General features: G+C 33.1%; 4 protein-coding genes across 7 annotated transcripts; all 4 read right to left on the minus strand.

Annotated features, from left to right (window-relative positions):
- Nucleotides 1-1,753: 1,753 nt before the first annotated feature.
- Nucleotides 1,754-7,783, minus strand: LOC108347251 (translocase of chloroplast 90, chloroplastic). 3 transcript variants are annotated; one of them, XM_017586434.2, is made up of 3 exons: nucleotides 7,454-7,783; nucleotides 6,782-6,918; nucleotides 1,754-4,546 (listed from the first exon to the last, which is right to left on the minus strand). In XM_017586434.2, exons 2-3 carry the CDS (start codon nucleotides 6,912-6,914, stop codon nucleotides 2,292-2,294), a joined length of 2,388 nt encoding a protein of 795 aa, XP_017441923.1. In that variant the 5' UTR covers nucleotides 6,915-6,918; nucleotides 7,454-7,783; the 3' UTR covers nucleotides 1,754-2,291. The 3 variants fall into 3 exon arrangements, with proteins under 3 accessions (XP_017441923.1, XP_017441915.1, XP_017441907.1); XM_017586426.2 differs by having other exon boundaries at nucleotides 1,754-4,552; nucleotides 6,782-6,915; nucleotides 7,454-7,782; XM_017586418.2 differs by having other exon boundaries at nucleotides 1,754-4,552; nucleotides 7,454-7,782.
- A 1,914-nt stretch (nucleotides 7,784-9,697) lies between these two features.
- Nucleotides 9,698-14,033, minus strand: LOC108319331 (ubiquitin C-terminal hydrolase 22). The gene is made up of 3 exons (XM_017550437.2): nucleotides 12,935-14,033; nucleotides 12,665-12,789; nucleotides 9,698-10,752 (listed from the first exon to the last, which is right to left on the minus strand). Exons 1-3 carry the CDS (start codon nucleotides 13,822-13,824, stop codon nucleotides 9,980-9,982), a joined length of 1,788 nt encoding a protein of 595 aa, XP_017405926.1. The 5' UTR covers nucleotides 13,825-14,033; the 3' UTR covers nucleotides 9,698-9,979.
- Nucleotides 14,034-16,020: 1,987 nt separating this feature from the next.
- LOC108335533 (uncharacterized) lies at nucleotides 16,021-18,048 on the minus strand. The gene is made up of 3 exons (XM_017571573.2): nucleotides 17,771-18,048; nucleotides 16,663-16,727; nucleotides 16,021-16,528 (listed from the first exon to the last, which is right to left on the minus strand). The coding sequence occupies exons 1-3, from the start codon at nucleotides 17,870-17,872 to the stop codon at nucleotides 16,189-16,191; spliced, it is 507 nt and encodes a 168-aa protein (XP_017427062.1). The 5' UTR covers nucleotides 17,873-18,048; the 3' UTR covers nucleotides 16,021-16,188.
- Nucleotides 18,049-20,448: 2,400 nt separating this feature from the next.
- On the minus strand, nucleotides 20,449-22,767 carry LOC108333514 (actin-related protein 2/3 complex subunit 3). 2 transcript variants are annotated; one of them, XR_008246447.1, is made up of 5 exons: nucleotides 22,485-22,767; nucleotides 22,264-22,372; nucleotides 21,912-22,181; nucleotides 21,304-21,440; nucleotides 20,559-20,694 (listed from the first exon to the last, which is right to left on the minus strand). XR_008246447.1 is itself a non-coding variant. In XM_017568983.2 (4 exons), exons 1-4 carry the CDS (start codon nucleotides 22,485-22,487, stop codon nucleotides 20,552-20,554), a joined length of 525 nt encoding a protein of 174 aa, XP_017424472.1. In that variant the 5' UTR covers nucleotides 22,488-22,764; the 3' UTR covers nucleotides 20,449-20,551. The 2 variants fall into 2 exon arrangements, 1 of the variants encoding a protein (XP_017424472.1); XM_017568983.2 differs by lacking the exon at nucleotides 21,304-21,440 and having other exon boundaries at nucleotides 20,449-20,694; nucleotides 22,485-22,764.
- Nucleotides 22,768-25,364: the final 2,597 nt, after the last annotated feature.

The following is a 25,364-nucleotide window of genomic DNA, read 5'->3' on the forward strand; positions in this document are numbered from 1 at the left end:
GAGTGCTTTTTACAGGTACATCCTCCCCGTCAAGAAGGAGACCGTCGGTTCACACTAATATCAAACGGTCAGCAGCAGGAGATTGAAGATGACCGAGCGGTCCAGACAGGTAGGCGATCCAGACGTTCGGAAGCAAGAAAGACACGTCAGAAGGTTAGTCTCTTAGTCTTGAAAATATCTATCGAAACAATACTTATGATGATTTTCAGTTCATTGACAATGTATATCAATAATTGATTAAAATTAAACTCGATTATTTCATACTTAAATGCAAATATTTAAATATTCTGTCTTATATTGTTTGTTTCAAACTTATTTTATATTTGAGAAAGAAGAGAGAAGATAAAAGTATTTATTGTTTGTAAGATTTTAAATTCATTTTAAGTAATTAAAATTCTTTCAAGAATATCTGGAGTTCAATTTTCTTCCTGAATATTATATTTAATTACCATATTTTACTGTGAATTATTTTAAATACTCTAAATAAAATGGCTTGTCCTTTTAATTTTTTTTATTTAAAATGTAATTTTAATAATGTAACTTATGAAAGTTATAATGAGAACGAGGTATTGAAAAACATATTATTAACTAACCTATTTTAGGGGTTTTAATATTTTTTTAATGAAGGATAAAATGAGAATATGATAATTTGTAGGGATACAGGAATGCCTTTTTTTTTTCTTAAATACCTCAGCCACTTGATCTTTGGCGTCCAATAGTTTGAAGTTTGTTTAGAGAAGACTTTCACAAAATCATGATAATAACCTCTTTATGACATCTTTCTAGATTTTGAAATGTCAGTGTTGAGGAAAATTAAATTCAACCATAACAAAGGTCTTTAACTGGGTTTGTTCTCAAAAATCACAATACTAGTTTTTGATTTGTGAAATATCGTGCATGATAATAAAAACGGGAAAGGAGGCAAATTTGGAGAGGGAGTGAGTTATGCACATGCAGGGGACCTCTTTGTCACTTTGGGTTTAAAGATGAGGAGGAAATAACACTCAATGAAAAATTTAAAAATAATAATAAATTAGCTTATTGAATTTTCTAGACACATTACATAACTAATATATAGTATGTATACGAATAAGTACATCAAATATAACCAGAGATTGTAGTTGAAATATTGGTAAGGTCCAAATATGTGTATGAAAGCTTTTAGGGTTGTCTTCAAGATAAATGGGTTAATGCAAACAAAATGGTAGCTTTGGCAATAAACATAATATGGAGCAAGTAAGCAAGGACCAACCTTACACAATAATGAGTGGATGGTGATTGTATATGCAATGAATAATGTTGTGCATGTGATGGTAGTGGCCATTATGATTCAATTTTTGAAATGAATTAATGAAGGCTTTATTATGTATTCTTGAGGGATGGTCAATGCATGTGCTTGCATTCACTGTGGCATGCTAAATAAAAGGGTTTCTTTTTTCCTTTCTTGCTGAACTTTTAACTCTTCTTTTTCTTTCGTTTCAATTTCTTCGACGAGACACCTACCAAAAGCTAGGCAGCTCTCAAGTCCGACAAGATTACACGCACATTTTATCTAACTTACTTGTATAAGATAAAATATTCGTGTTATTAATTTTAAAAAATAAAAATAATTAGTCCCCTCTTAGACCGAGATTAAGAAATATCCCATAAAATGGCCGACATGTTCATTTGGTGAAAAGTAAAAATAAGCGTAGGCAAAACATACACAGCTTATTCGGCAACAAATAGCTGCAATCAATGCAAATCTCAAACTAAAACAAGTTGATCATCAGCAGCTACCTTCATTATCATTAACATATATATACCCAGAAGAACTTTGTTAACATTCTACTCGTTGCAAAAACTCTTATTGAACAACAGCTCCGCAATCATCGTGTCTAACTCACTAGTACTTCAACAAATAACATAAATTAAAAGAAAAAGACAGACATTTTCTGTGTTTTACTGTACAGTTGTTGTGACTTATTTTTTCTAGAAATGAATATAAACAATCCTCGAAACTCCCTGGTGCTGATTATTAATCAAGAATCTACAGATAGAAACCCGTTCAAGATGCCAGCCAGCCTTACCTAAAGAGATTTCCAAAAACGGGCATCGAAAGTATCACGAAAAGAAAATTTCAGCTAGCCTCTTAAGAAAAAGAGTAGAAAACAAATTCTAACTTTTGGTCTTCTTTTCCAGTAGAAAAGGGCTCATCTCTACGTTTGACATGTAGAATGCCTCACTGCTTTCCTGTCTTCTTTGAACAAAAAAATATTGGTATTAGAAAGTCAACAACCAGAGCAAACTTTTCAGTCCGTCACTTCCTTCACCACGTTCCTAGTTGGCTTTCTACGTGACAGGAATTTCAAAATTGAGAAAATTGCAACCGAGGCAATTTGTAAATGGTCAGAGCTACTTATCTTTATACATACTTGCCCCATTTTACGACTATTTAGATTACCACTTATAGATGCTCGTGAGGTTCTAGATAACCTGAACTCCGATTGTAAGCTTCCACTCAACACCATTTCCTTGTTGAAAGAGAGGACTGTCATTGTCAAGCTTACATTGTCATTTCTTACCGGATAATCCTCCCCTCGTAAATTAGCTTCAAAACTCCCACCATATGCCATTTGTCCTGCACCCTCCATGCGCCCAGCATTCAAGACAAGTTTTAATCTCTTCCCAACAAACACAGTATCCTCAAGTTTTGCACCGACATAGTACCTCTTTGCAAAAGATGTTAAAGAAACACCACAGTCGGCAATATTGTGCTTTATGTTTTTCAACTTTGTGTTGCTACGAACAGTACACATAAAATCTTTACCCGTGGACTGAACATCAACACCCATAGAATAAGTAGGGCCCCATGGATCAACATAAGCTGCAGCACACTCAGATTGAATACTGAAATCCTGCTTGTTCTTATTCATCTGTCCCACGACTGAAGCATATACATTCTTCTTTATTTCTGTAGTTGTCTCCAAGTTTATACCATCAAAGCCCGCATCGTGATCCCATCCTTGGGGATCAAGAACAGGCCTCACAAGCCATTGGTCGTCAGAAACAAGGCAACGATATCTATGGCCATGGCAGTCTGAGTCAAAACATGGAGGAACAGCCATATCCGGTAGCAAAACAGGCTCAGGAGGTGCCTGTTGATCATCCGGGTTATCACTGTTCAAAAACTTCTGCTCTGTTGAGAGTAGTTTCTCTTTGCGCTTACGGTAGTCTTCTTTCAACTGTTTCTTTAAGAAAAGGGTTTCCCTGTAATCCATTTCATCCAGATAATCTTTTTTCAACGGCTCAGACAACATTTCAAACTGAGATTTCGTCAACACTCGTATGGGTGGAAGTTGATCATTTTCATCGTCTTCGTTATCATAGAGTAATATTTCCTCAATTTCATCATCAGTGCCACTTAAATTGGATATAGGGTGATGGCGTAGGAGAGACGAAAGGAGATGGGGCATAGAAGGAATTCGGGTACTGCTTGATGGTCCTAGTTCTACACTGTTCTGAAACTTGAGAAGAGAATTTACATCGCCCAGAACTTTGGTACAAATGCAAAAGAACAAGAGTTGAGATCTCCAAACTTGACCATTTGGGAGAATTTTCTCTCCCATAATATTTTTTGGGCATTGAGAATGGTTCTCAACCAAAAGTACAGGGTTTTCAAGCCTAGAATCAAACACTGCCTGCTGTATATGCTGCTGTATTATATTAGTACAGTGAGAAATATATGACTCATAATTCATAGTATACCCATCAGGTCCTTCCGGAATGGCAGAGGAAGAATGAGTCATAACTACGATGGTGTTGAACCAAATCGCACTGCCAAACACTTCGGTTACAAGTTTCAAGAGTGGGAAGTCAACATAACCAGCATTGATAAAATCAAGCCGTTCAAAGTACAAAACAATATCTGGAGGGGACTTTCTTATAAATCTCCTTATAGAAAGCATGATCCTCCTATTTGTCTTCATATTATTAGTCGAGGAAGGCAGAAAACCAGGGGTATCAATAAATGTTATGTTAAGACCATTGACATTGCCCACAACTTCTTGGATGCGATTAGTAGCTGGTTGAAATGCGCCTGTAGTGGTTTTTGCTTGACCAAATATAGAATTTATGGTAGCACTTTTACCGACTCCTGATTTACCAAGGACAAGTATTCGGCAAGAGAAATCCAATTGAGGCATGCCAATAGCTTCCTGTTCACTTGCTATTTCTCGGGCTCTAATGCTACTGTGGTTAACTCTTTTCAGATCTGATTCCTTGATACGAATCAAAGTTGCCAGGTGCATCCGATAGAGAACCTTTGCGACCAAAAGATTTTCTTGTGAATGGCCAAGGCGCTGTAGCAATCTGAAGAATTTAACCTGGAGATCCTCAACCTTGGCTAAAGTATCCTTCCGTCTTCTATTAGTGTTATCTTGATAGTGATCAACTTCTGTATCTGAAACTAGCTGCAAGGAGGAACTGTGACGATTGCTCTGATCACCATTTGAAGAATTTGATGAGTCAGAAGGAATGGATGATGATACTGAACTAGCCGAGTGATCTGAACCTAGTAAAAACGCATATGCCTCAGTTCTATCTAAACTGTACTGATAATAGACATTATATTCACAAAAATCATATTTGGTGCAAATATTGGTTTAGAAATGATATTACGCACAGAATATCACCCACTTAAATCATCCTAAACCACAGAATTGTACAAAATAAAACACATATCAACATCCAAACATATAATCTTGCATTCCTATAACTGTAGGAAAACATACTCTTTAAATTTTACTTGTTCCCTGGACTAGATATGAAGAAGACATCTCCTATTTCTCCTAGCATCAAAGAACTAACAGTAAAAAATCGGTAAATTGATCACGTCTGCAATTTCCTAGGACAGTTATTGTTTGTTTAATAACTCCTGTGCTGTATGACCGTTATGTGTGTATTTATTAAATCAGTTTTGTGGCAGATTTCTGAGGGATTATGTGACACATAAAATAAGTTTTGTGAGTATTTGTTCATTGTTGATGTTGGTTTGAAGGATTAGATCCCGTGCTGTGGGCAGAGGACTGTGTTAGTGTTATGAACAAGAAATTTTGGTCTAATTCCATAATTCTTTCAACCAAACCTCCCAGATGGGTGAGATTGGAATAACTGCAAAAAATAATATATTTATTTCAAGAATCGATTTTATTTTATAATTGTTGGAAAATGGTTATAAGATATAACTAATATCGTTTGGTACAACAAAAATCTGATTTTACATTAAATGAGTATGTATGAAACTAAAAGACTTCAATATTACCAAAATGATGTAATTTTGAAGTCGTGTTAACTTTGTACAATTTCGTTTTGAAGAAATCGTGCTAGCTTGATAAGACTGGTATGACTTCAATTCGTTGTAATTTTTTTTAATTTTAATTGAAGTTGTGCCAACTTAATATGAATTTCATGTATTTTGATATAAATTGAAATTGTCAGTTTAGTACAACTATAATTCATTATAACTTTTTTCTTAATTTTAATTGAAGTCAAACCAAGAAGGCATGACTTCAAAATTACACCATTTTTGTAATTTTGAAGTTAAAATTACACCATTTTGGTGCTTTTGCTGGAAAATAATCATACACTACAAATTTTAAGATTCATAAAAACAGCTTATTTTTCATTTTCTTTCTACAAATTTTAGCTACTCTCCGAAACATAAAATCACAAACAATTTTTTGTTCCAAAAACTGTTCGATCTTTAAAAATAATATTTGGGCATGCTTGGGATAGCTTGAATTGTTGATTTCAGCTGTTTTAGTTGGGAAAAAAATAAAACTGTTTGAGAATTATTGTGTTTCCTTGAAAAATTTGTTTAAATTTACAAAAGCTTTTTTTAAAAAAAAAAAAAAGAAAAAAAAAATACTTTTATGTATCCAAACATTTTTAGATTATGATTATTTTTCAACAGTTTCTTTTTCACCTCAAACTTGCTATCTCGAAATTACTCCTAAGTCTCCCCATTTGCCGATAAAAAACCCCTCAAGTTTCTCAACAACTACCCCCTTCTCATAATTTACTTTGAAAAGGATGATTGTTTCTGTTGTATCCGCACAAAATTAATTATCTTAAATATCATTCTTCAGAAAACTTACCAAAAACAAATAATTTCGATTATAATTGGTTATAACAATAATTGATTATATATAATTCATTATTGAAATAATCTAATTTTCGAAGTTATCCCAAACACACCCTTAATGTGTCCAAACTCATTATTCAATGTTAGAATGGTTATTTACCTAGCTCAAATTCTTGAGTTTGAAGACGAACCGTAGCCTTCTCGCATAGAAAGTATATTTCTACCTATGAATTATTATACCGTAAAGGCTAACTCTATTATCAATAGAAGCATAATCTCCACAGCTACTCTATATGTATGTGGTGGTGAACCATGTCATATTGTCCCCTACTGGTTCTAAGAATTGTGAAACCTAATACTAATCTAAGGGTGGCACTGGAAGATGTGAATACAACACTATACAATTTTAAGGTGTAGCTTTTTACTAGATAACTACATATCTGCTGAGCTTAACATGCACGGAATAACAGAACAAAACGAGTTCCCTGCTATTATCGTCTTCTTTCACCAGCCACCGTTCTAGGAGGAGGAGAATTCCGTTATGAACACATCTTGTGAGAAATTAACTACGTGCATTTTCATTATAAAATGAAATAAAATTATGTGCATTTTCAATGACTCCACTTGAAGTCACAAACAGTAATATCAGGGTTGTACCTTGCTCATTAAAATTTTCATTCTGAATCCGGTGCTCTTCAGCGTAAAAACTATTGCCACCTGATAATGATGAAGGCGAGACCACTGATTTGGACAGAATTTGAGAGAAAACCCAATCTCTAACACCTTTCATCCTACTGCAACATAAGAAAACAGAATTCCATAAAGTAACTAGAAAATGATAATTCGAAACAGTAAGCCAAAGAGATATCTTGGTTCTTCTTAAAGTGAAAACAACACCGCAGAACATATCATAAACATCAGTCAAAATATCCATCACATGCAATCAACAAAGCATAAAATTTCATAACAGGGGATCCTCGATTCGATTTTCGTCAGCTAAAGGATTCAATCAATAAGCATATGAACAAAGAGTGTCTAGCCAACTGCCGGTCAATCTTGAAAACATAAAACCCTTTATAAGAAAAAGCTTAAGACAATCAGTGTCGGTGAAACTAAGATCAGAAAACACTCCATACACAAAATCGGTGCAAACGAGGAAATCGTGTCAGAGGATAAATAACGTGTAAACCTATGAAACAGAGATCACCAAGCGAATTGCAGCAATCATTAAAATTCAACAGAGAAAAATAAAATAAAATAATGCTGAGAAGAATAAAGAAATGGAATGAAAAGAGAAAAAAAAAAGGTTAGATTAATGGAGGCGCTCACTTTGATATTTGGACATCAAACACAAGGGAGGATAACACGAAACGCGAAGCTCGAGGATATACTGAGATCCAAAGAATCAATGTTTGGCCGCGAAAAGAGTCGAATCGACGTGGTCAAATCATTAGGTCAATCAGATTGTCTCATTCTGGTAGAAGAAAAGAGGAAAGAAAGTTGGTGGGGGGAAAATGAGTGAAGAAAGAAAGGGCACGAGAAAACCCTAATTAGAGAGAATTGGAAAGTGGTGTGTGAGTGAATGAGAAGGGAAGAAGAAAATGGAGATTTGGAGATAAGAGTAAGACAGATTGAGAAGTCGCTCACCTCATCTCTTATTTCCTTATTTTATTTATTTATTTATTTATTTTACTTTTGATTTTAAGTTGAAGATGGCAACAAAAAGTGGCGGCACTGAAAGAGGCCAAAATATAATGAGGTGCGCACCACCAACCACTTCACCGCATGCATTCTCAACGGTGGTCGCGACCAATAGTTTTGAATTTATTTTTATCTTTCCAAAATTAAATTTTATTATTTTTTATTATCAAATTATCTCATACTTCTTTAATGTTTATGTGTTAATGAAAAACCAAATAATCGTTGTAAAATCTTAATTGTTTAAATGAGTTTAAAATAAATTATAGATAAATGGATTGTTTTATTACTCTTAATATCATATTTTTTAATTAAATGTTATTTAATCTTCTTAGTATGTTATTTAATTGTCTTCAATTAAATTTTACGGTAAACTTATTTTTTTACAAACTTCTTGCTTGAGTGTAATTACTTTACTGATATATGATCACTTGAAAGAAGTAATACAAACAGTATAAATAAAATATTTAATTCCAATTAAACCAAACAAATATTTCTTTAATTTAAAACATTTTTCTTTCCTGTAGTACTTAGATTATACTTATTTTAATTTGAAAAATTCAAACTAGAAACCTGATTAATATTTAACTACACAGTTCATCTATCAATACATACAGTTCATCAAGAATAAAATAATTGATCTCATTCACATTTATTTAAACAACTTTAAGTAAAGTTAGTCTATATAAAAACATATTATAAAGTTAGTATAGAAATTTGTTGGGTCATTCATCGCTCAAGAGTCCAGACCAATATAAATATCTATTCCTCTTTCATTAAATGTATTGAAACAAAATTAAATATTATAAAAAATATACATAAAAGCATTTTAGTATAGGAACTTCTAATAACATTATCAAAATAATTAATATGTTTATTCCCTGTTAATTTATATTGATTTCAAAGACTTTGATCACTCTAATTTTTTTATTTTGTATTAGGAGAAAATTAAGCTTAATCAAATATTAATATATTGTTGGTAATTTGGATTATAATAAAATAATTATCAACAAAACAAATTAAAATTATATAAAAGCATTGAACTATAATAAGAAGTTTTTATTATTATTAATAATAATTTTAGTTTACTAAAAAATATTGTTTATTATTATTAAACATAGTTTATTGAACAATGTTATTAAATAATAACAAAAAAGTATAGAACTATAATAAACTTAATATATTCTTTAAATCCAGATTATTTATAAAATGGTATTAACCAATTTGAATATTATTTAAAAATTTTAATTTTAATTCAAATTCATTTTTATTTAATATCATTTCTACTACCCTTTTTCTTTCATTCAAACAATCTCATTTTTCTTTCTTTATTTTTTTTTTCTTTCTCTGTCTATTCTTACACCATTCTGGAGAACATATTCGATTACTAAAAAGTTCAAATAAAATATTTTATAATCAAATCAATGCTTCAATTAATTAATGACAAGTTTACAAGTAGAATAAAAAATAAAAAGTATTTTGAGTTATTTTTACCTTTCATAAAAAAATAAAAACATGTTATATTAAGTGCTTATTTATTGATCTATTACAACTAATATAAATGAATTTTTTGACTACTTTTTCTTCAAGTTTCAAGATTTATTTGACTCAATTACACAACCGGTTTGTTGTATTTGAGGAGTAACCAGACAATTCAGTCTAGTTATTAAATTCATCCGGAAACAAAGGGGCTGGATTCTATCTTTATCAACCAATCAAAGCATGCCCTCAAGCTTAAACTCCGGCAACCAATAAGCATTTGAAGATTTCGTAATTGTAGTTCTTATTTATCCATAACCTCTAATATCCATCCGTATCATGGTGGCATAGGTCCAGTTTTAACGAGTATTTAATTTTTCCTGATGAAGGAACAACTGCAAAGCCCTCCAACCACTGATTTTCAAAGCACGGGAAGAAAGAGCATAAACAATTTTAGAGTTTCCAAAAAGTTGGAGTGCCTTAAAAATTCTGGCTGGTTTCTAGCTCCAACTTGAAACTATAAATTAATCTCTGAAAATGACATATTCGCTAGTTGTGATGTGAATGCAATATATTTTCCTTTGCTTGTTTCCTCATGTATGAGTCATGGCATATCATTGGAATGAAAATTGATATTAACCATGGCATATCAATGATTTGGAGCTTCTCTTATTCGAATCATGAGGCGACCTGTTTATCAGTTGCTTTATAGTAAAGCATCTTCTGTACATAGAACATCATGTAACACTGTGCAGCCCTGACAATGTTCTCATCAACTTGAGTAATCCAAGCATCATCACACTTGTACCATCGATTGCTTAATCGCAGATAAGTAACATAATGGCCAGCATCTAGTTTACCAGTGTGCGTGACAACGGCAAACAACTCAAACTCTGAACACAACTCATCTGAAGCATCAGGCTCATCCCCATCAAAAGGAAAGATCCTGTTCCCAAATCGACTCCTTAAAATTGTTGACGAGAGATACGGTGACATGTCCAGTGAAAATGGGAACTGTAGGTAGCGATCCACTTTCCTGGACATCTTTCTTGTTGAAGAATGCTCAAATCTTTTTATATGAAAGCATGAAACAAGGGGAAGTTTCCTTATTGACATCTGTTTGAGTGTTTCTTGCCTCACCTGACACTGCCGGCAGAAAAATTTTTGGTCAGCTCCCAATCTCTCTGCTCTCGTGAATCTCTTCAAGCATCCAGTCAAGGTAGATGTTCCACAGTATTGGCTTGAATTCATGCAATCAGCCTCACCATTGCAAGAATGATTTGACGTTGCAGTAGCCATTTTATTAGAAACCCCTTGATTCGGTTCCAAGTCCAGTGAGATGTCTATGCATGGGTCGTAAGTAGTTGATGTGAAACCACAGGCCATACATGTAACATCTGATCGCAGAATACCAGAGAATACTTTATGAGCAATGCAGCAGTCACCATTGCCTGAAATATCAGTGAAAATGTTGTCATACAAAGATGCTTAATAAAATGACGCCAGTTTAAGAGCAGATCTTACAATGAAGATCTTGTACATTTCAGTAAACAAAGGTAGCAATCAAGATCCTTGTACTAAGGTGATAGTAGAACTTAGGTGTTCAAATGCTGAATGAAATTGCCAAAAGGGTTCCGAATTGTACAACCATTATCCTGGGGTAAAATTAGACTTCTGGAAATGAACAAAAAAAACAATTCATTTTCTTTGCAATTTAAATTACTGGGAAATTTTGTAAACTGGATTTACATTTTTTCCTAACATTTTAGAAATACAGAAAATAAAAGACAGAATACAGAATAAAGTGATTACTGTCAAGCTTGGCAACCACGACTTACTGGAACTGAAATTTTACAGCCGTCAGAATTTTACAAGCCAAGCATGCCAAAACTCTGTCTAGTGGTCCAAAGTAATTTAACATCTAATAGCCTCTAAATATTATGTATGGGAGAACTTTGCACGTTACAGTTAACTCCAGAACAATACCTAGTATTATCCCTAGGTCCTCCAGAGCACAGGAGTCAGAACAAAAACACATTATCTTAAAAAATAATTGATTCTTGAACAGCCAACCCACTAAATTTGACTGGCTCTAATCGAGAGAATAAGGAAATGGTCTTGAATTGAAACAAAGGAATGCCAGCGGAAGACAGAGGAAAGAAAATGAGTGTTTCCAGTGGGACTAACACTCCAAAAGAGAAAGAACCACATCTTTCGAGGCTAAAATCTTAGCTCAGCTTTCAAAGAACTCAGAGATCTGACACTTTTGATGGCCTGAAAACTAATGCAACCTTCTCTCCAGGATAGGACAAGCTTTGGAACTATAGCCTAAACAAGGTAAAAAGGTGGAGTTAACATTAACATCATTTGGTCTAGAATCTCCTGTATGATGAAACGAATAGGCTAAGCAGAAATTGACTTACACGGACTCACAGGAACGTAGCAGCTAAATCCATCACGACAGCAGGTTGTGGTTGAAAATTAGCCCTAAATGTTTGAGCAATTGTCAACTCTTAGGGCAACAAGCAAGATACCTAAACCCTCACCCTGCAGTTAAATATTATGATAACTCCGTTATCTTAAATAGTATTTTGAATTACTATGAAATTAAAAAAATGTCAAAGACATTGAAGATAGCAAGACAAAGGTGCTCTATTGATAGTCTTCTATAATCCGTTTGGTTTCAACTATAATTAATCTGAGCGAATTCACCAACTTGTCACAAGTTGAAAAAAGGTAACAGATTGACTTCTTAGTTCTTACAGCATCTAATGCTAGTGCTTAATAGCATAGGGATCAACATCTTCACTCATCACAACTTAACCATAATATTTTTTTTCCATAAAATGGGATCAAAGAAGGTAAACATGTTAAAGAAGACTCTCTGATGGAAATAAGAGGAAAAAAAGATTGGTGTTACAATATTCCCCATATTATTTTTTAAGAGATACAGTTACAATACCCTAGCCCTATGAGCCACAACTAAATTACACGTGTTAAATATGAGAGAAAACAACACAGAGACCACAGCTTCCACAAGAGTTAGACAAACACTACAAAACAGTGTTCAGCAAGCAAGGCAGGGCTGGTAGACTTGATATCATCCACAAAATGATTTGTTGTATAAACCAAAACAAACCAGCTGAGATTCTAGTAGCACATAGTTCAGAATGGTCAACATTGCTCACATGTTTTAATTTTATTTTGATATTACGCTTGAATTGAATATCCCACGAGATACTAGAATAAGTGGCTTTATACAAAAAAACCCCTCTTTCCGAACAAAAAAATAGCATAACAGTAGCAAGCACTTCGTAATGGTGAAGAGAATAATAAATGGGTGTCACAGTCAGAACACATTACCTTCACTATCTGGCTTACGCCGACCCTTCTCCACCTTCTCATGGATGCCATCAAGCATGGAAATGAAGAACTCATGCGCATCTTGTTGTTCATAACTGGCAAGGTTGGCTGCGTGCTGCCACCAACTGAAACATTACATCAAGAACCAGTCAAACAGTTAAACTTTCTATAACAAATTGACGTAAAAGAAACTTAAATCCTAAATAAAGATTTAAAAAAAACATGACTAGTTCTATTCATTCACAGTTTATACGCCACCACCATACGCACCTGTACAAAAACTTAGCGGGGCTGTAGGGAACGCGATCTCCAGAAAACACAGCAGAGAACATAGCATCCATATCGCAAGCTAAGCATATTCGCGCATTCTTGTTCCCATTATTGCCGCCATTTCTCTTCCCAGCAGCACCACCGTCTCCGTCACCGTTGTTCCTTTTCTGGCAGAAAAACCGATTATGCCTATCGCTCAAAAAGTAATTCCGCAACGGCGGCGTGTGAAGCAGCGCTTGCAACACCGAGTTCATGAAGCACGTATTTCCCAAATTGTTCAGTCCGCGCAAACCGCGCGGCAAATCCTGCGAAGGATCGGGAGCGTCGCTGGCGATCGGGGCAGAGCAGCTCCCGATCAGAGCGCGCTCGCGCAGATCCGGCGCCCAGGGCCGGTAATCCACTCGCCGTTTCTTCCGGAGATTCTCAGGATGAGACGAGGGGATCGCCGGCGGAGGATCGGCTCCAAGAGTTGACGCGGCGATCTGGGCGATCACCACGGCGGCGTCGAAGTCGCGATCGTAGACCTGGTCGCGGCACGCGCAGCAGAAGAGCTCGGCGCGGTCGACGTCGACGGCAATCTGGTGGCCAGGCGGCATTGAGGCGGCGTGAACGGCGGCATGGGAGGATTCGGCGTTGGAGGTAGAGTGGCAGGAGACGGCGGCGCAGGTGACACAGGCATATAGGCGGGAGGGGGAGGAGAGGCCGCAGGCGCCGCAGGCGCCGCAGCGGGGGACCTCGTCGGGATCACGGCGGAGAGCCGCACGGCCACCGGGAGGCTTGATCCGGAGGCAGCTATGGAGAGCAAGAAATGGCTTGGTGGAGGTGCGGCGGAACTCGGCCAAGTGGGGACAGGGCTGGGGAGAAATCTGAACGTTGATCTTGGGGGACATGGCGTTGATAATGCTGTAACCCTAAGTTTGAAGGGCATAAGATTCATGGATGGGAGAATGAACGGATGAGATTGTTGTAACGCATTGAGATTGATGAGGTTCCTTTCCTGTCTGTGTGGGGGCCGATACTCCACTCCCTATTTCACCTTCTGCTCACTCCTTTCTGCCTACTCTTCTTCCCTACTTCTCTTCTGTTATTCTTTTATACAGTTTCCTTTCTATTTTTGTAACAATCTAAATAATTCTTATCGATATTTCTGTTATACATTTTCTATTTTCAAATTACACTACAAAAATTCCATTTCTCTCTGCAGAATTAAAAATAACATTACTCATTTCTACTTATTCACCATTCCTTTCCATCCTTTCAAATAAAAACACTTTAAAGGCTTTATTTCTACAACTCTGTTAATTACAGTCATTTTAATAATCAATCGTTTTTTATTATTATTTTGTTAATGTCTAACAGTTCTAAAGTAAAACTTTCAAAATAGTTTGCCTTGTTAATATTTGTTTATAAATTTAAAAAATCACAATTGAAAACTCTCAACTGTTTTAATTTGTCCTTCTCTTTGTGCAGGTCTGCACAATATTCTATTATTTAAATATTAAAAGATAAATTTCACCCCTTTTTTCTTTAATTGCTGAGTATATGATACAGGTGGTAGTTACATAAAAGAAAGTAATTCATGTTTTTCTAAATAATAGATACTTCAACAAATTAGATAAATTTTGACCGAGTCTCAATTTAATGTTGCCATTTTATGATAGAAACAAGTTAAATTGCATTTGATCATATAGGTGTAAGAGTTGTCTCTAATAATATAATCATATAAAATAATTGTTAAAATATTTTCATCCCAAAAGAAAATCCAACTAACAATTTTAATCTCATTACAAGACAAGGAAGGTACCAGGAAACAAAAGGAGACTTCCATGGAAGAGTCTAATTACACACAAGTTGGTTAGACTTGAGTATATAAATCATAACATAGTGCTTTCAAAGTTTTTTTTATATGAAAAAGTGTTTCAAGAACTTTATGGGCTACAATAGTTGGTTATTAAATTATATACTCTTGTATGACTTTGTTTTCCAGTGTTAAAACTTGTCTACTATGATGAAAGATTCCTACTAGTTATGACCTCCATGGCAGAACATTGGGGAAACAATTAGTGAAAATATTCCAATTAATAATTCCACTTAACTTTGATAAACAAATACATGGGGATTAGAGGGTTGTAAGTGGAGATATTGGTATTAAAATAAAATATTCTAACTCTAACAATAAATGTGTTGTATTGTTGGTTACACAATATGATCATTTATTTCTTGTTTCAGTTTTAATACCATTTTCCTTTAATATTCCATTGTGTTTATTTTTAAAGCATACGTACATTGAATTTGTAATAAAATGACTTTATTGAACACAATGAACAAAGCCACCTGCATTTCCCATCATAAGCAAATTAAGTTTGCCAGTAAATAGTTACAATTATAAACATCCCAGGCATTTATACTCAAGAACGGGATACAGGGGCAGAATCATGTACCAAATGATGAATACCAGCAAGTACGTGATTAGAACAAATGACCTAATTTAGGAAAAATAAAATAAAAAAGCAGCTATCATCTCTTCAGTCAAATTAACTAGGATTCTATTCATGAACCATAAGCTCAAATTACTACAGTTCTCTTTTGAAAAAAAAAATTACTACAGTTCTCTTTTGAAAAAAAAAATTACATAAGAAAACAAAAGACAGATATCTACTAAGCATCCTATACAATACGAATTATACTATGAAAACATATTCTATTCGAATCCAAATCCTCAGGTGAGTTTTTAGTGATGACCTGAGTCTTAAAACACAATGATGTTGATATATTAAAATGTATATTAAAAAGAATTAATATATTTTTAAACATCAAACTCAATGTCCATAAGTGTATTTTGAAGACCTGAGAAAGAGAGAATACCAAAAGCTCAACATAGAATTGAAATTCTATTCTGAAACATGTTTGGTTAAAAGATTATAAATGAGAGTTTTTTTCTGGATTCACAAGTCTGCTACTGAGACCATATCGAATGGAGAAACCAAACAGATGATCCAAGATAGAATTGCAATTCGTAGTTATATAAAAAAAAAACAGTTTTGGTAGCGCCAAAAGATGAAAACTGGTTGGAAGAAGGTAAAGTCTTGGAAACAATGGGAAATATTAATATAATGATAATCATAGTTGACATATTACTAAAGCAAGATAAGTCTACTCAAGAACGTTGCTAATTCATCTGTCCTAATCACTAGACTCGACTCAAATGCATATTCCCTGGAGACAATTTCCTACTAACATTATTTCTCACTTTCTCACTTTCTCTTCTTAGAAGGTGGCTGGGGAGTTTCCTCCTCCTCCTCCTCTTCCTCATCATCATCTTCGTCTTCCCCATCGTCATCTTCATCATCACCATTGTCATCATCATCATCCTCGTCCCCATCATCACTTCCTCCACCATTAGCCTCAGGATCGTCTTCAGGATCCCCTTCTTCATCAACTTCTTCACCAGAGAAATCTTCGTCGTCCGCTTCATCGTCATCCTCCTCATGTCCTTCTTCATCCTCCTCGTCATCCTCATCATCATCAGTTCCACTGTCATTTTTGTTTTCTAGATAAGCATGTTTGCTACCAAAAAGGTCGTCCAATGGAAACCTGACCAGGATATAAAACAGACATGATAATCAGTAACTATTTGAAATGAGGTAGATACGTCCTTAACGTTAGGAGATACGTAAACGAGAAAGTAAAGTTTTCTACATTATTGAGGTGCTTCAGCTTATTCTTACCTTCCACCCGTGGGAATCAAATTTGGTGACACTGGATTAGTGCCATTGGTCACCAGATATCCAATCTGAAAGGAAAATAAACAAAAGTAAATTAAAAATAACTACTGAATTCCATACAATAAAGGATACATACCAAGAATAGTTCTGAAACCAACTAAACCCATGACATATGTGCAGACACTTGCTATAAGTTTTTTTAGATATTCAATAAAGAAACAATGACGAAAAATTCTAAAATTACATATTTCAAATATAACTTGCAGCTTTTCAGCAGTTTATCTCCTCTCAAATCCTAAGAAAGACAAAATGAAGTGTTGGTAGACACAACAACTAACGGGGAGTATAAGTGAACGGTACTCTTTTGCAGAATTAAGGAAAATAATTTGGTTCCTTTTTTTTCATTGTATTTGGTTGTTTTGTAGCATTAGAAGAATCCCCACTATTCCTGTTCGTGACCAGTACACTGACTTTCTTAATGTCATACTAGCTAAAAAACTAAGAAAAGGAAGCACAATGATGCCCATTGGCCTTCACTGGTTGCAGATACTATCAAAGAAATGGCAGGAATCAGCCATGTAAGATCCCATCCCACAGTAGCAAAATGTCCCGCTATTTGTCCCAACTCACACATCTTTAGTTGGAACCCCAATCCATACTTTTTGACATGGCAATAGTTTGTACTTTGAACAAACAAAAACAATGCCTCTGATAACATACGTACTAATGACAAGCAGTACAGATACAGAAAGTACTGAAACAGAACATATTGCACAAAAGCCTGTCGCTCACAGGAAAACAACATTAAATTGAAAACAGGAGGTAGAACACAAACGGAGAACCAACAATATGCTCACATTCAAGACAGTTAGATGAAACATAATGGTAGATAATCCCTACAGTTAATGGCAAACACTTGTATGCAAAAAGGAAACCCTGCTTTGACCTAACTAAGAAGGGAATTCCAAGCATGCAAATCAGTGAAACAGCTGAACCCTATTTCTGAAAATGCTTATTCAAGTATTAATATAGTAAGAAAAACAGTAAAAAAGGTGAAATTGAAGGGGCAAATGATGTGGAAATAAAAGATAGGTTTTTGAGAGAGAAATACCAAAGCCATAGATTGCGCGGCGGCGAGAATAGTGTCAGCTGCCACAGCTTCGAGAAGAGAAGGCATTTGGAGAACGGTGTGAATTGGAATCTGAAGCTCCATTGCAGAAACAGTATGAAGCTGAAGCTGAGAGAAGACAAGTCAAAGGGTTTGGTCCCAATCTGATTACTGATTAAAGTAAACCCCACGTTCTCTACCGTTTAGGGTTTTTGTGAACCAAATTGCTATTGCCATTGCTATTGCTATTTTCTATTGCCACTCCTAATTTCGTTACTTCCACGCCACATCCCTTTTTTTTTGGAATTGGCTATAACAATTTCCTTCACTTTGAATCAAGGCTTTGGATCTTGTGCACCTTTGGGCCTGGGCCCATTTTTGCAAGGGTTTTCATGTGCCCGCAGAAACTTCCACGAGTTACAAGTTCAACATTAATTGTCATAACATGTTTTCATATTGTTAAATATTATTTTTGTAAGTTATTTTTAACTTAATAAAATATTCTTTTAAAAAATTATTTTTACTTAACAAAACGTTTTTTTAATAAATTACTTTGAACTTAATCAAATATTATTTGAGCAACTCACTTTTAAATTAGTTAAATATTTTTTTCATAACAACAAACACTATTAAATAATAACTGAATATTATTGATCAAACAATCACTCATAATCATAATTATGATAAATAGGTTGTGTGAATAGTGTTTGATAGATCATACACAAATCTCTTATACGTATTCTTCTATTTTACTTTATTAAATGAACACGACCAATTTTTTTATGAAGTTTTTACTGACGAAAAAATTTAACACCACACACACTCTACTAAAAATGTTTGTCATTGATAATTATATATGGAATATGTTTACCAAAACTAATTTATAAGTTAGCTTGTAACTAATTATTATTACTAAAATATTAATTTACAAGTTTGGAGTCAATAAATTAGTTTATTAGCAGTATTTAATTAAACTATTTATGATACGGTATAAACATATATAATTACATAATGCTGTTATGCAAATAAAATTTTTACCTTTTTGAAAAATAAGATTATGTAATTGTTTTTATATTTTTTAAAATAATTAAATTTTTATACAACTTTTTATTATGAATTTTTTTATTTGGACTAGTAATTTTTTTTATTTAGTTTATTTTATGAGTATTAATTATTTATTCTTTTAGAATTTTTTATCTATATAAAATTAGAAATAAGTAATAATATGTAAAAGATTTAAGAATAGAAAAAATGAATAAAAAATTTAAATTACAATAATATGACAATTAAAAAAGTTACAAATTAAATTAAATGAACTAGATAAAGTAGTTTGTAATTTTATAAATTAAAAGGTTATAAAATAAGATATTAAACGTTTTCATAATGATCAGAATAATTATAATTTACTCAAATAAACTAATAGGCAATTTATTTATTTTACCAACTACATTCATATATTCACTTTTTTAAGTAAAAAAAAATGTTACTACTTATTAAGTTTTTTTCTAATTCCAGTTTTATTTGAAAACTATGAAATAAGGACCCATAATAATTGGAGTAAAGCAAACTTACTCACAAAGCATAAACCACACAACACATAACTGCATATAATGATATTAAAAGTCCAAGGAGTTATACAGATTAAAAAAAAAAGGATTTAAAGGTTTTGTTCTTAAACTTCCTTATTTGAGGTTTTCTCCTTGCACCTCCCAAATCTTGAGTTGCACCTGCTGATCTGGTGTGGTCCCAGTGTTGGTGTTGTGGTGGTCCCCATGATAGTCACGGTGGTGAATAGTGGTGTTGTCTCGTGTTGCTGATGGTGATGTTATTCGTTAAGAGATTATAAACGAATTACGTTTTAAAACCTTAATCATACTTCAACGATTAAGATCTCACTCACTGACGTTCAAAGTCGGTTGAGGTCTGACCGTAATTAGAAGTATGGTGATTAGATACCATGTTAGGTTCATAGTAGAGTAGCTTGGAAATATAAATGTGCAATATTACTATAGTCTTATCTTTTAAGAGTGTACTAATATACTATATACATTGTCTTTTGAATATTTATAACGAAATATTTTTGTTTAATATTATTATGGTATTAAAATGAGATGTTAGGTTAACATTCCATGGTCTTTTTATTATAAATATGATCCATAAATTTAAAAAGGAATGTATATAATTTAATTCAAAACTTGCAGCCAAGGAGATGAAAAAGTATATACTTTTTATCCTTATAAATTTATATAAAAATATTTTAAAAGAAAACCTTTTCAAAGAATTTCTTAAATAGACAGAAATACCTAGCATTACCAATGGAAAGAAGAAGAAAAAAAAAAGAACAAGATCCAGAAACAGATACTCTGAAATACATTTAGTACATACCTGAAATAAAAGTTGCAGTTATCATAATGCACACTCATTATACTGATAATGTGAAGCTGAGGTGTGACTGAAGGAGTTTTGCAATAATTAATAGACAATACAACTAGCAGTCATCACCATTTGCACATACAAGGTTGGGGACATAACCGTATTAGGATTATTGACTTCATTATATGAGGGGCAAAGAATAGGCCACCACTAAAAAAAATGTGAAAATGGGTGCTACCAAGAAAACAGTAGTTTGAATATAACCAAATCAAAATGGAAGTTTCAAACTAGACAACTAACAACAAGCCTTTCACTAATCACTATATTTTTTTATTGTCAGATCAACAGTATTTTTAAATGTATTTTTCACAGCACAACCAATGGTTTAAGAATTGCATGACCGCCAACAGTTCAAGGAATGATTATATTCATAAATTTCCTCTTTGCAAATGCCAACCACCATTTATTTGGAGTGCCGTTAGGTCTGTATGCAACGCTTAATAACCTCCCACTTGTTTCTTCCCTTATCTGCTTCAAATAGTTTTTGAGCAATTCTGCATTGTTGAGATCACAAAGCTTAAAATACAGGAATATGAATATAAATAAATACATACACACACGTGTGTGTAAAAAGGTTGAGTAAATTGCAACTGCATCAGGTAGAGTAAACACAACAATTTATAAAAGTTCAATCTAAGCTAGTATGAGCAATTTTAAATTCCCAATATGATAACAGTGTTCTCACCATCAATCATGTAAAGCAATGCCAATTGCACTGAGAAACATAAATTACGTTCATATTAAATGAGCTTCAACAATGACAGATCATCAGCTCTTTGAAAAAATATGCAAAAGACGCTTGACTTGACTCTTAAAAAGGCTCAAGAATACAAGGAAATAAAAAACCTACATATATTGGTATAAATACAAGCTGAAATTTCCTCATAGGTGCAGAAAGTAATAGAACTGAAGTTTCCATTCCAACTATTTTTTTACACATCAAGGAAGTACATATTACAGTCTATTTTATAAAGTATTCCTATACTTCCTATTTTTTTTAGTTGGAATCTGAGCAGCAGTGAACCTGAACACTACAAAATTTGGATTACAGCAGCCAAATAAAGTCACTTAATAGCTAGTGAAGTTAGTTGTTTGAAATGAACCTCTCAGAATGATAGTTTTCCAGACTTGAGTCATATCTTCAGATCACTGAGGACATTTGGTATCACTCCAATCCATGTTTGTATATTCTGGCAGTTATATTAGATATACCTATCCGGCTTCATGGTTAGAGCTATACCTGCATCCCTACTTTCAGAAAACTTCTAACAAATGAAGGAAGATACTCGAATAGTTCATTATTTGCCAAAGACTAGACTTTCTTTGTTGGGTGTGTGCTAAAAATTCACAAAGATTAAGCTCTGATACAATTTCTTGTCTTCAAAACAAATGCCAGCCCCACATTGAGGCACAGACACACTCATTTGGTCATGTGAGTCTAAAGTGAACTTAGCCAGCAAATGTGAAAATGGTGTCAAATCTTGGGTAAGCAATCGATTGAAAAATAAAATGATTAAGGAACAACTCAAATACATTTTTATTGACTATTTTCCTGAGGGCAATGGCGAAGGAATCAATAGATACTTCTCAATAAAACCTGGGAGGCGGACACCGATTAAATACATAGAGAATTAAGTGCTATGATTAAGCTAAGCTTATGCGTCTACTTATAAGAACATCAAGGTGAAGGAATAGTAATGACAAGATTCACCTGCTTCGTCGTGTGATTGAGGAAGGGGGAAAAGGCCCGGAAATGGAAAGCCAGACTCTCCAGGGACAGGAACCTTTTCGAGACCCAAGTTGATGATTGCTTTGGTTCCTTCAGCCAAGGTTCTGCAACCTTCAAGCCTTTTGAGAGCGATGTTGATGTAAAAAGTCAAGTATATGAGAAGCTTATCGGCAGGGCTCTTGATGTCAAAGTTTCTGAAGAACACATTGGCTCGAAAGAAGGTGATGGCTTCATCCACGATATCAGTTGTATCTGTACCACACATCACTGTCAAAGCATATCCCAATCCCAGAAACCACAAAAAGCACAACAGAACAAAAAACAATAGAAAAACCTTGATCTGAAACAGGAGCAGGTCCCTTGATATGGCTCTTGAGAGGAAGAAGAGGACACCCACAAGCTCTACTCACCCCATCTTCATTCACAAAACTAGAGTGATAAACCTTTTCCATACAGAACAATGACAACAATCATTTTCAATTGGGAATCAAAAATTGACAACGCCGCAAAATTATGAATTTTGAATAAGCACGAATTGAATTGAATCCTTCGTACCATGTCTATTGTGGCCACGATAAGAACAAGGATTGCTCAGAAGATTTCAATTGCAACCCAAGCGTTTCTGAAAATGAAGGGAAAAGAAAACAATCCAAGCATGTAAATGAGTAATTCTTTGGAGTGAAACTGAGAAATTGATAAATGTGCACCAAAACAACCAAAAGTGGAAGTAAATTGAATAATTATGATGCCAAATTTGTTAGGTGATGTGAAATCAAGATTGCGGAAAAAGTAACTATAAATTGGAATGCGATCTGACAATAACGATAGTGGTTAGTTTATTCTTTATACCAATGTCAACAACGCTTAAGAGACAAGTAAACAATGTAACTATGAACGTTGGTAATTTATTCGGGCCAGCTTTCAACAACAAGCCCAAACTCATTTAGCCCTACGACATTCTTTGCAAGAAAGTCCATGGTTCATTTCATCCAAAAAAAACCATGAACCTAACCATAAATCCTAACTTGAGGGTTACTTCCTACACCACCCCACTTTGCTCCCTCCACCACCACATTTTTCTAAAATTCCAAAATTATCTTTTATATTTTAAAATATCCTACACCCCACCTCTTTTCTTCAACGGATGTCAACATCCGTTGAAGAAAAAATTCTTCAACGGACGTGCCACATCCGTTACCTTTTTTTGTTTTTTAGCTTTTAGTTATTTTATTTTTTTTGTTTTAAATTAATATATAAATATTATTTAATTATTTTAAAATTATTACTTAATTATTTATAAATTAATTTTATTTTATTTAATAAAATAATAATTATTAATTTTAATTTATGTATTATTATTTAAATAATAATTAAAAAATTTATTATAAATATATTAAAACGAATGTGCCACATCCGTTAACGGATGTGGCGACATCCGTTGCATTTTTGTTTTTTAGTTTAACTTTTTTATCTTTTTTATTTTAAATTAATATACAAATATAATTTAATTATTTTAAAATTATTATTTAATTATTTATAAATTAATTTTATTTTATTTAATAAAATAATTATTATTAATTTTAATTTATGTATTATTATTTAAATAATAATTAAATTTCTTTTATAAATATATGAAAACGGATGTCGCCACATCCGTGGCAACATCCGTTGCCTTTTTTTTGTTTTTAGTTTTTTAATTTTTTATATTTTAAATTAATAAATAAATATTATTTAATTTTTTAAAAATTATTATTTAATTATTTATAAATTAATTTTATTTTATTTAATAAAATAATTATTATTATTTTAATTTATATATTATTATTTAAATAATAAATAAAATTTTTTTTAAAATTCTATTAAACGGATGTGGCCACATCCGTTGAAGTTTTTTTTTAAAATAAAAATAATAAACTAAAATATAAAATATGTAAATGGATGTTACGGATGTCAACATCCGTTGAAGGTGAAACGGATGTTGACATCCGTTTTATAGAAGGGCAAATAAGGTATGGGGAGGTGCAGGGAGCGGTTGGTGGTGGTGGAGGGAGCAACTCTCTCCTAACTTTAATCCTAGTCTTAACCCAAACTCAAGCCCTAACCCAAACACATACCCTAACCCTAAACGTAGTTATACTAGTAACCCTAACTCTTCTCATAAAACCTAAACGAGGATGTAACCCTAATCCTAACCTATCCCTAACCATAATCCTAAACCTCAAAACCAATCGTAACCCTAACCCAACCTCAAACCATAATCATACATTAATCCAACTCTAACTCTAACACTTTGTTCACTTAAATGTATATGGGAGAGAGTGATTGAATGGATTTGAGAGAATTTGAAGATAAATTTTTTGTTGTTTAGTGGATTTGGAGGTAAGTAAGAGTGAATTTGGAAGTAAATTTTTTTAATTTGTTACATCAATCAAATCTTACACTAATTCTCACAAATTTTACTTCCAAATCACTTTATCCACTCAAATAAATAACAACAAAATTTACCTTCAAATCTCTCAAATATATTCAATCACTCTCCCCTAAATTTATTCAAGTGAACAAAGTCAAATATAACCTTAAACCTAATCAGAACCTTAACCATAAACCATGATTCATATCCATAATTGTAACCCTACTACTAACACATAAACCCTAACCCTAACACTAACAATAAACCTAAACATAATCATAAACCCTAACCCTTAAACTTAAACATTGACCATAATTGTAACTATAACTCTAATCCTAACCATACAACTTACAATAACCATAACTTTAATCATAACCCAACCTTGACTCAAACTGTGACCATAACCCCAAAACATAAACCCTAGCCCTACCGCATAACCCTAACCAACCCTTAAACATTAATCCTAACCCTAGCCATAACCTTAATCCTAAAACATACATCATAACCCTACCACTAAAACATAAACCCTTATCATAAACTATAACTATAAACCCTAATCTTACCGTGAATAGCCTTAAACATATCTCTAACCATAACCCAAACTCAAACCCTAACATAAATCATAACTATAAACACTAATAATAACTTTAACCTTAATTCTAATCCAAACCCTAATCCTCAATCATACAAAAAGTTATTATTTTGAATTATTAATACTATTAATAGTATTGTATATTATTATTATTATATTTATCATTATTATTATTATTATTATATTATTATTATTATTATTAATATTAATATTGTTATTATAATTATTATTATTACTACTTTGTTTTTATCACTATATATTATTATTTGAATTAATATTAGCGTATTAGTGTTATTACTAGTATTGGTATTATTATTTGTATGGCTATTGTTATTAGTATTAGGATTATTATTATGGGTTGTTTTTATTATTTATATTATTATTATTATTACAAAATTTAACATTTAACATTTTTATTTTACCAACATCTTTA

Source organism: Vigna angularis, chromosome 1 (genome assembly GCF_016808095.1).
Source record: "Vigna angularis cultivar LongXiaoDou No.4 chromosome 1, ASM1680809v1, whole genome shotgun sequence".
Classification (NCBI taxonomy): domain Eukaryota; kingdom Viridiplantae; phylum Streptophyta; class Magnoliopsida; order Fabales; family Fabaceae; genus Vigna; species Vigna angularis.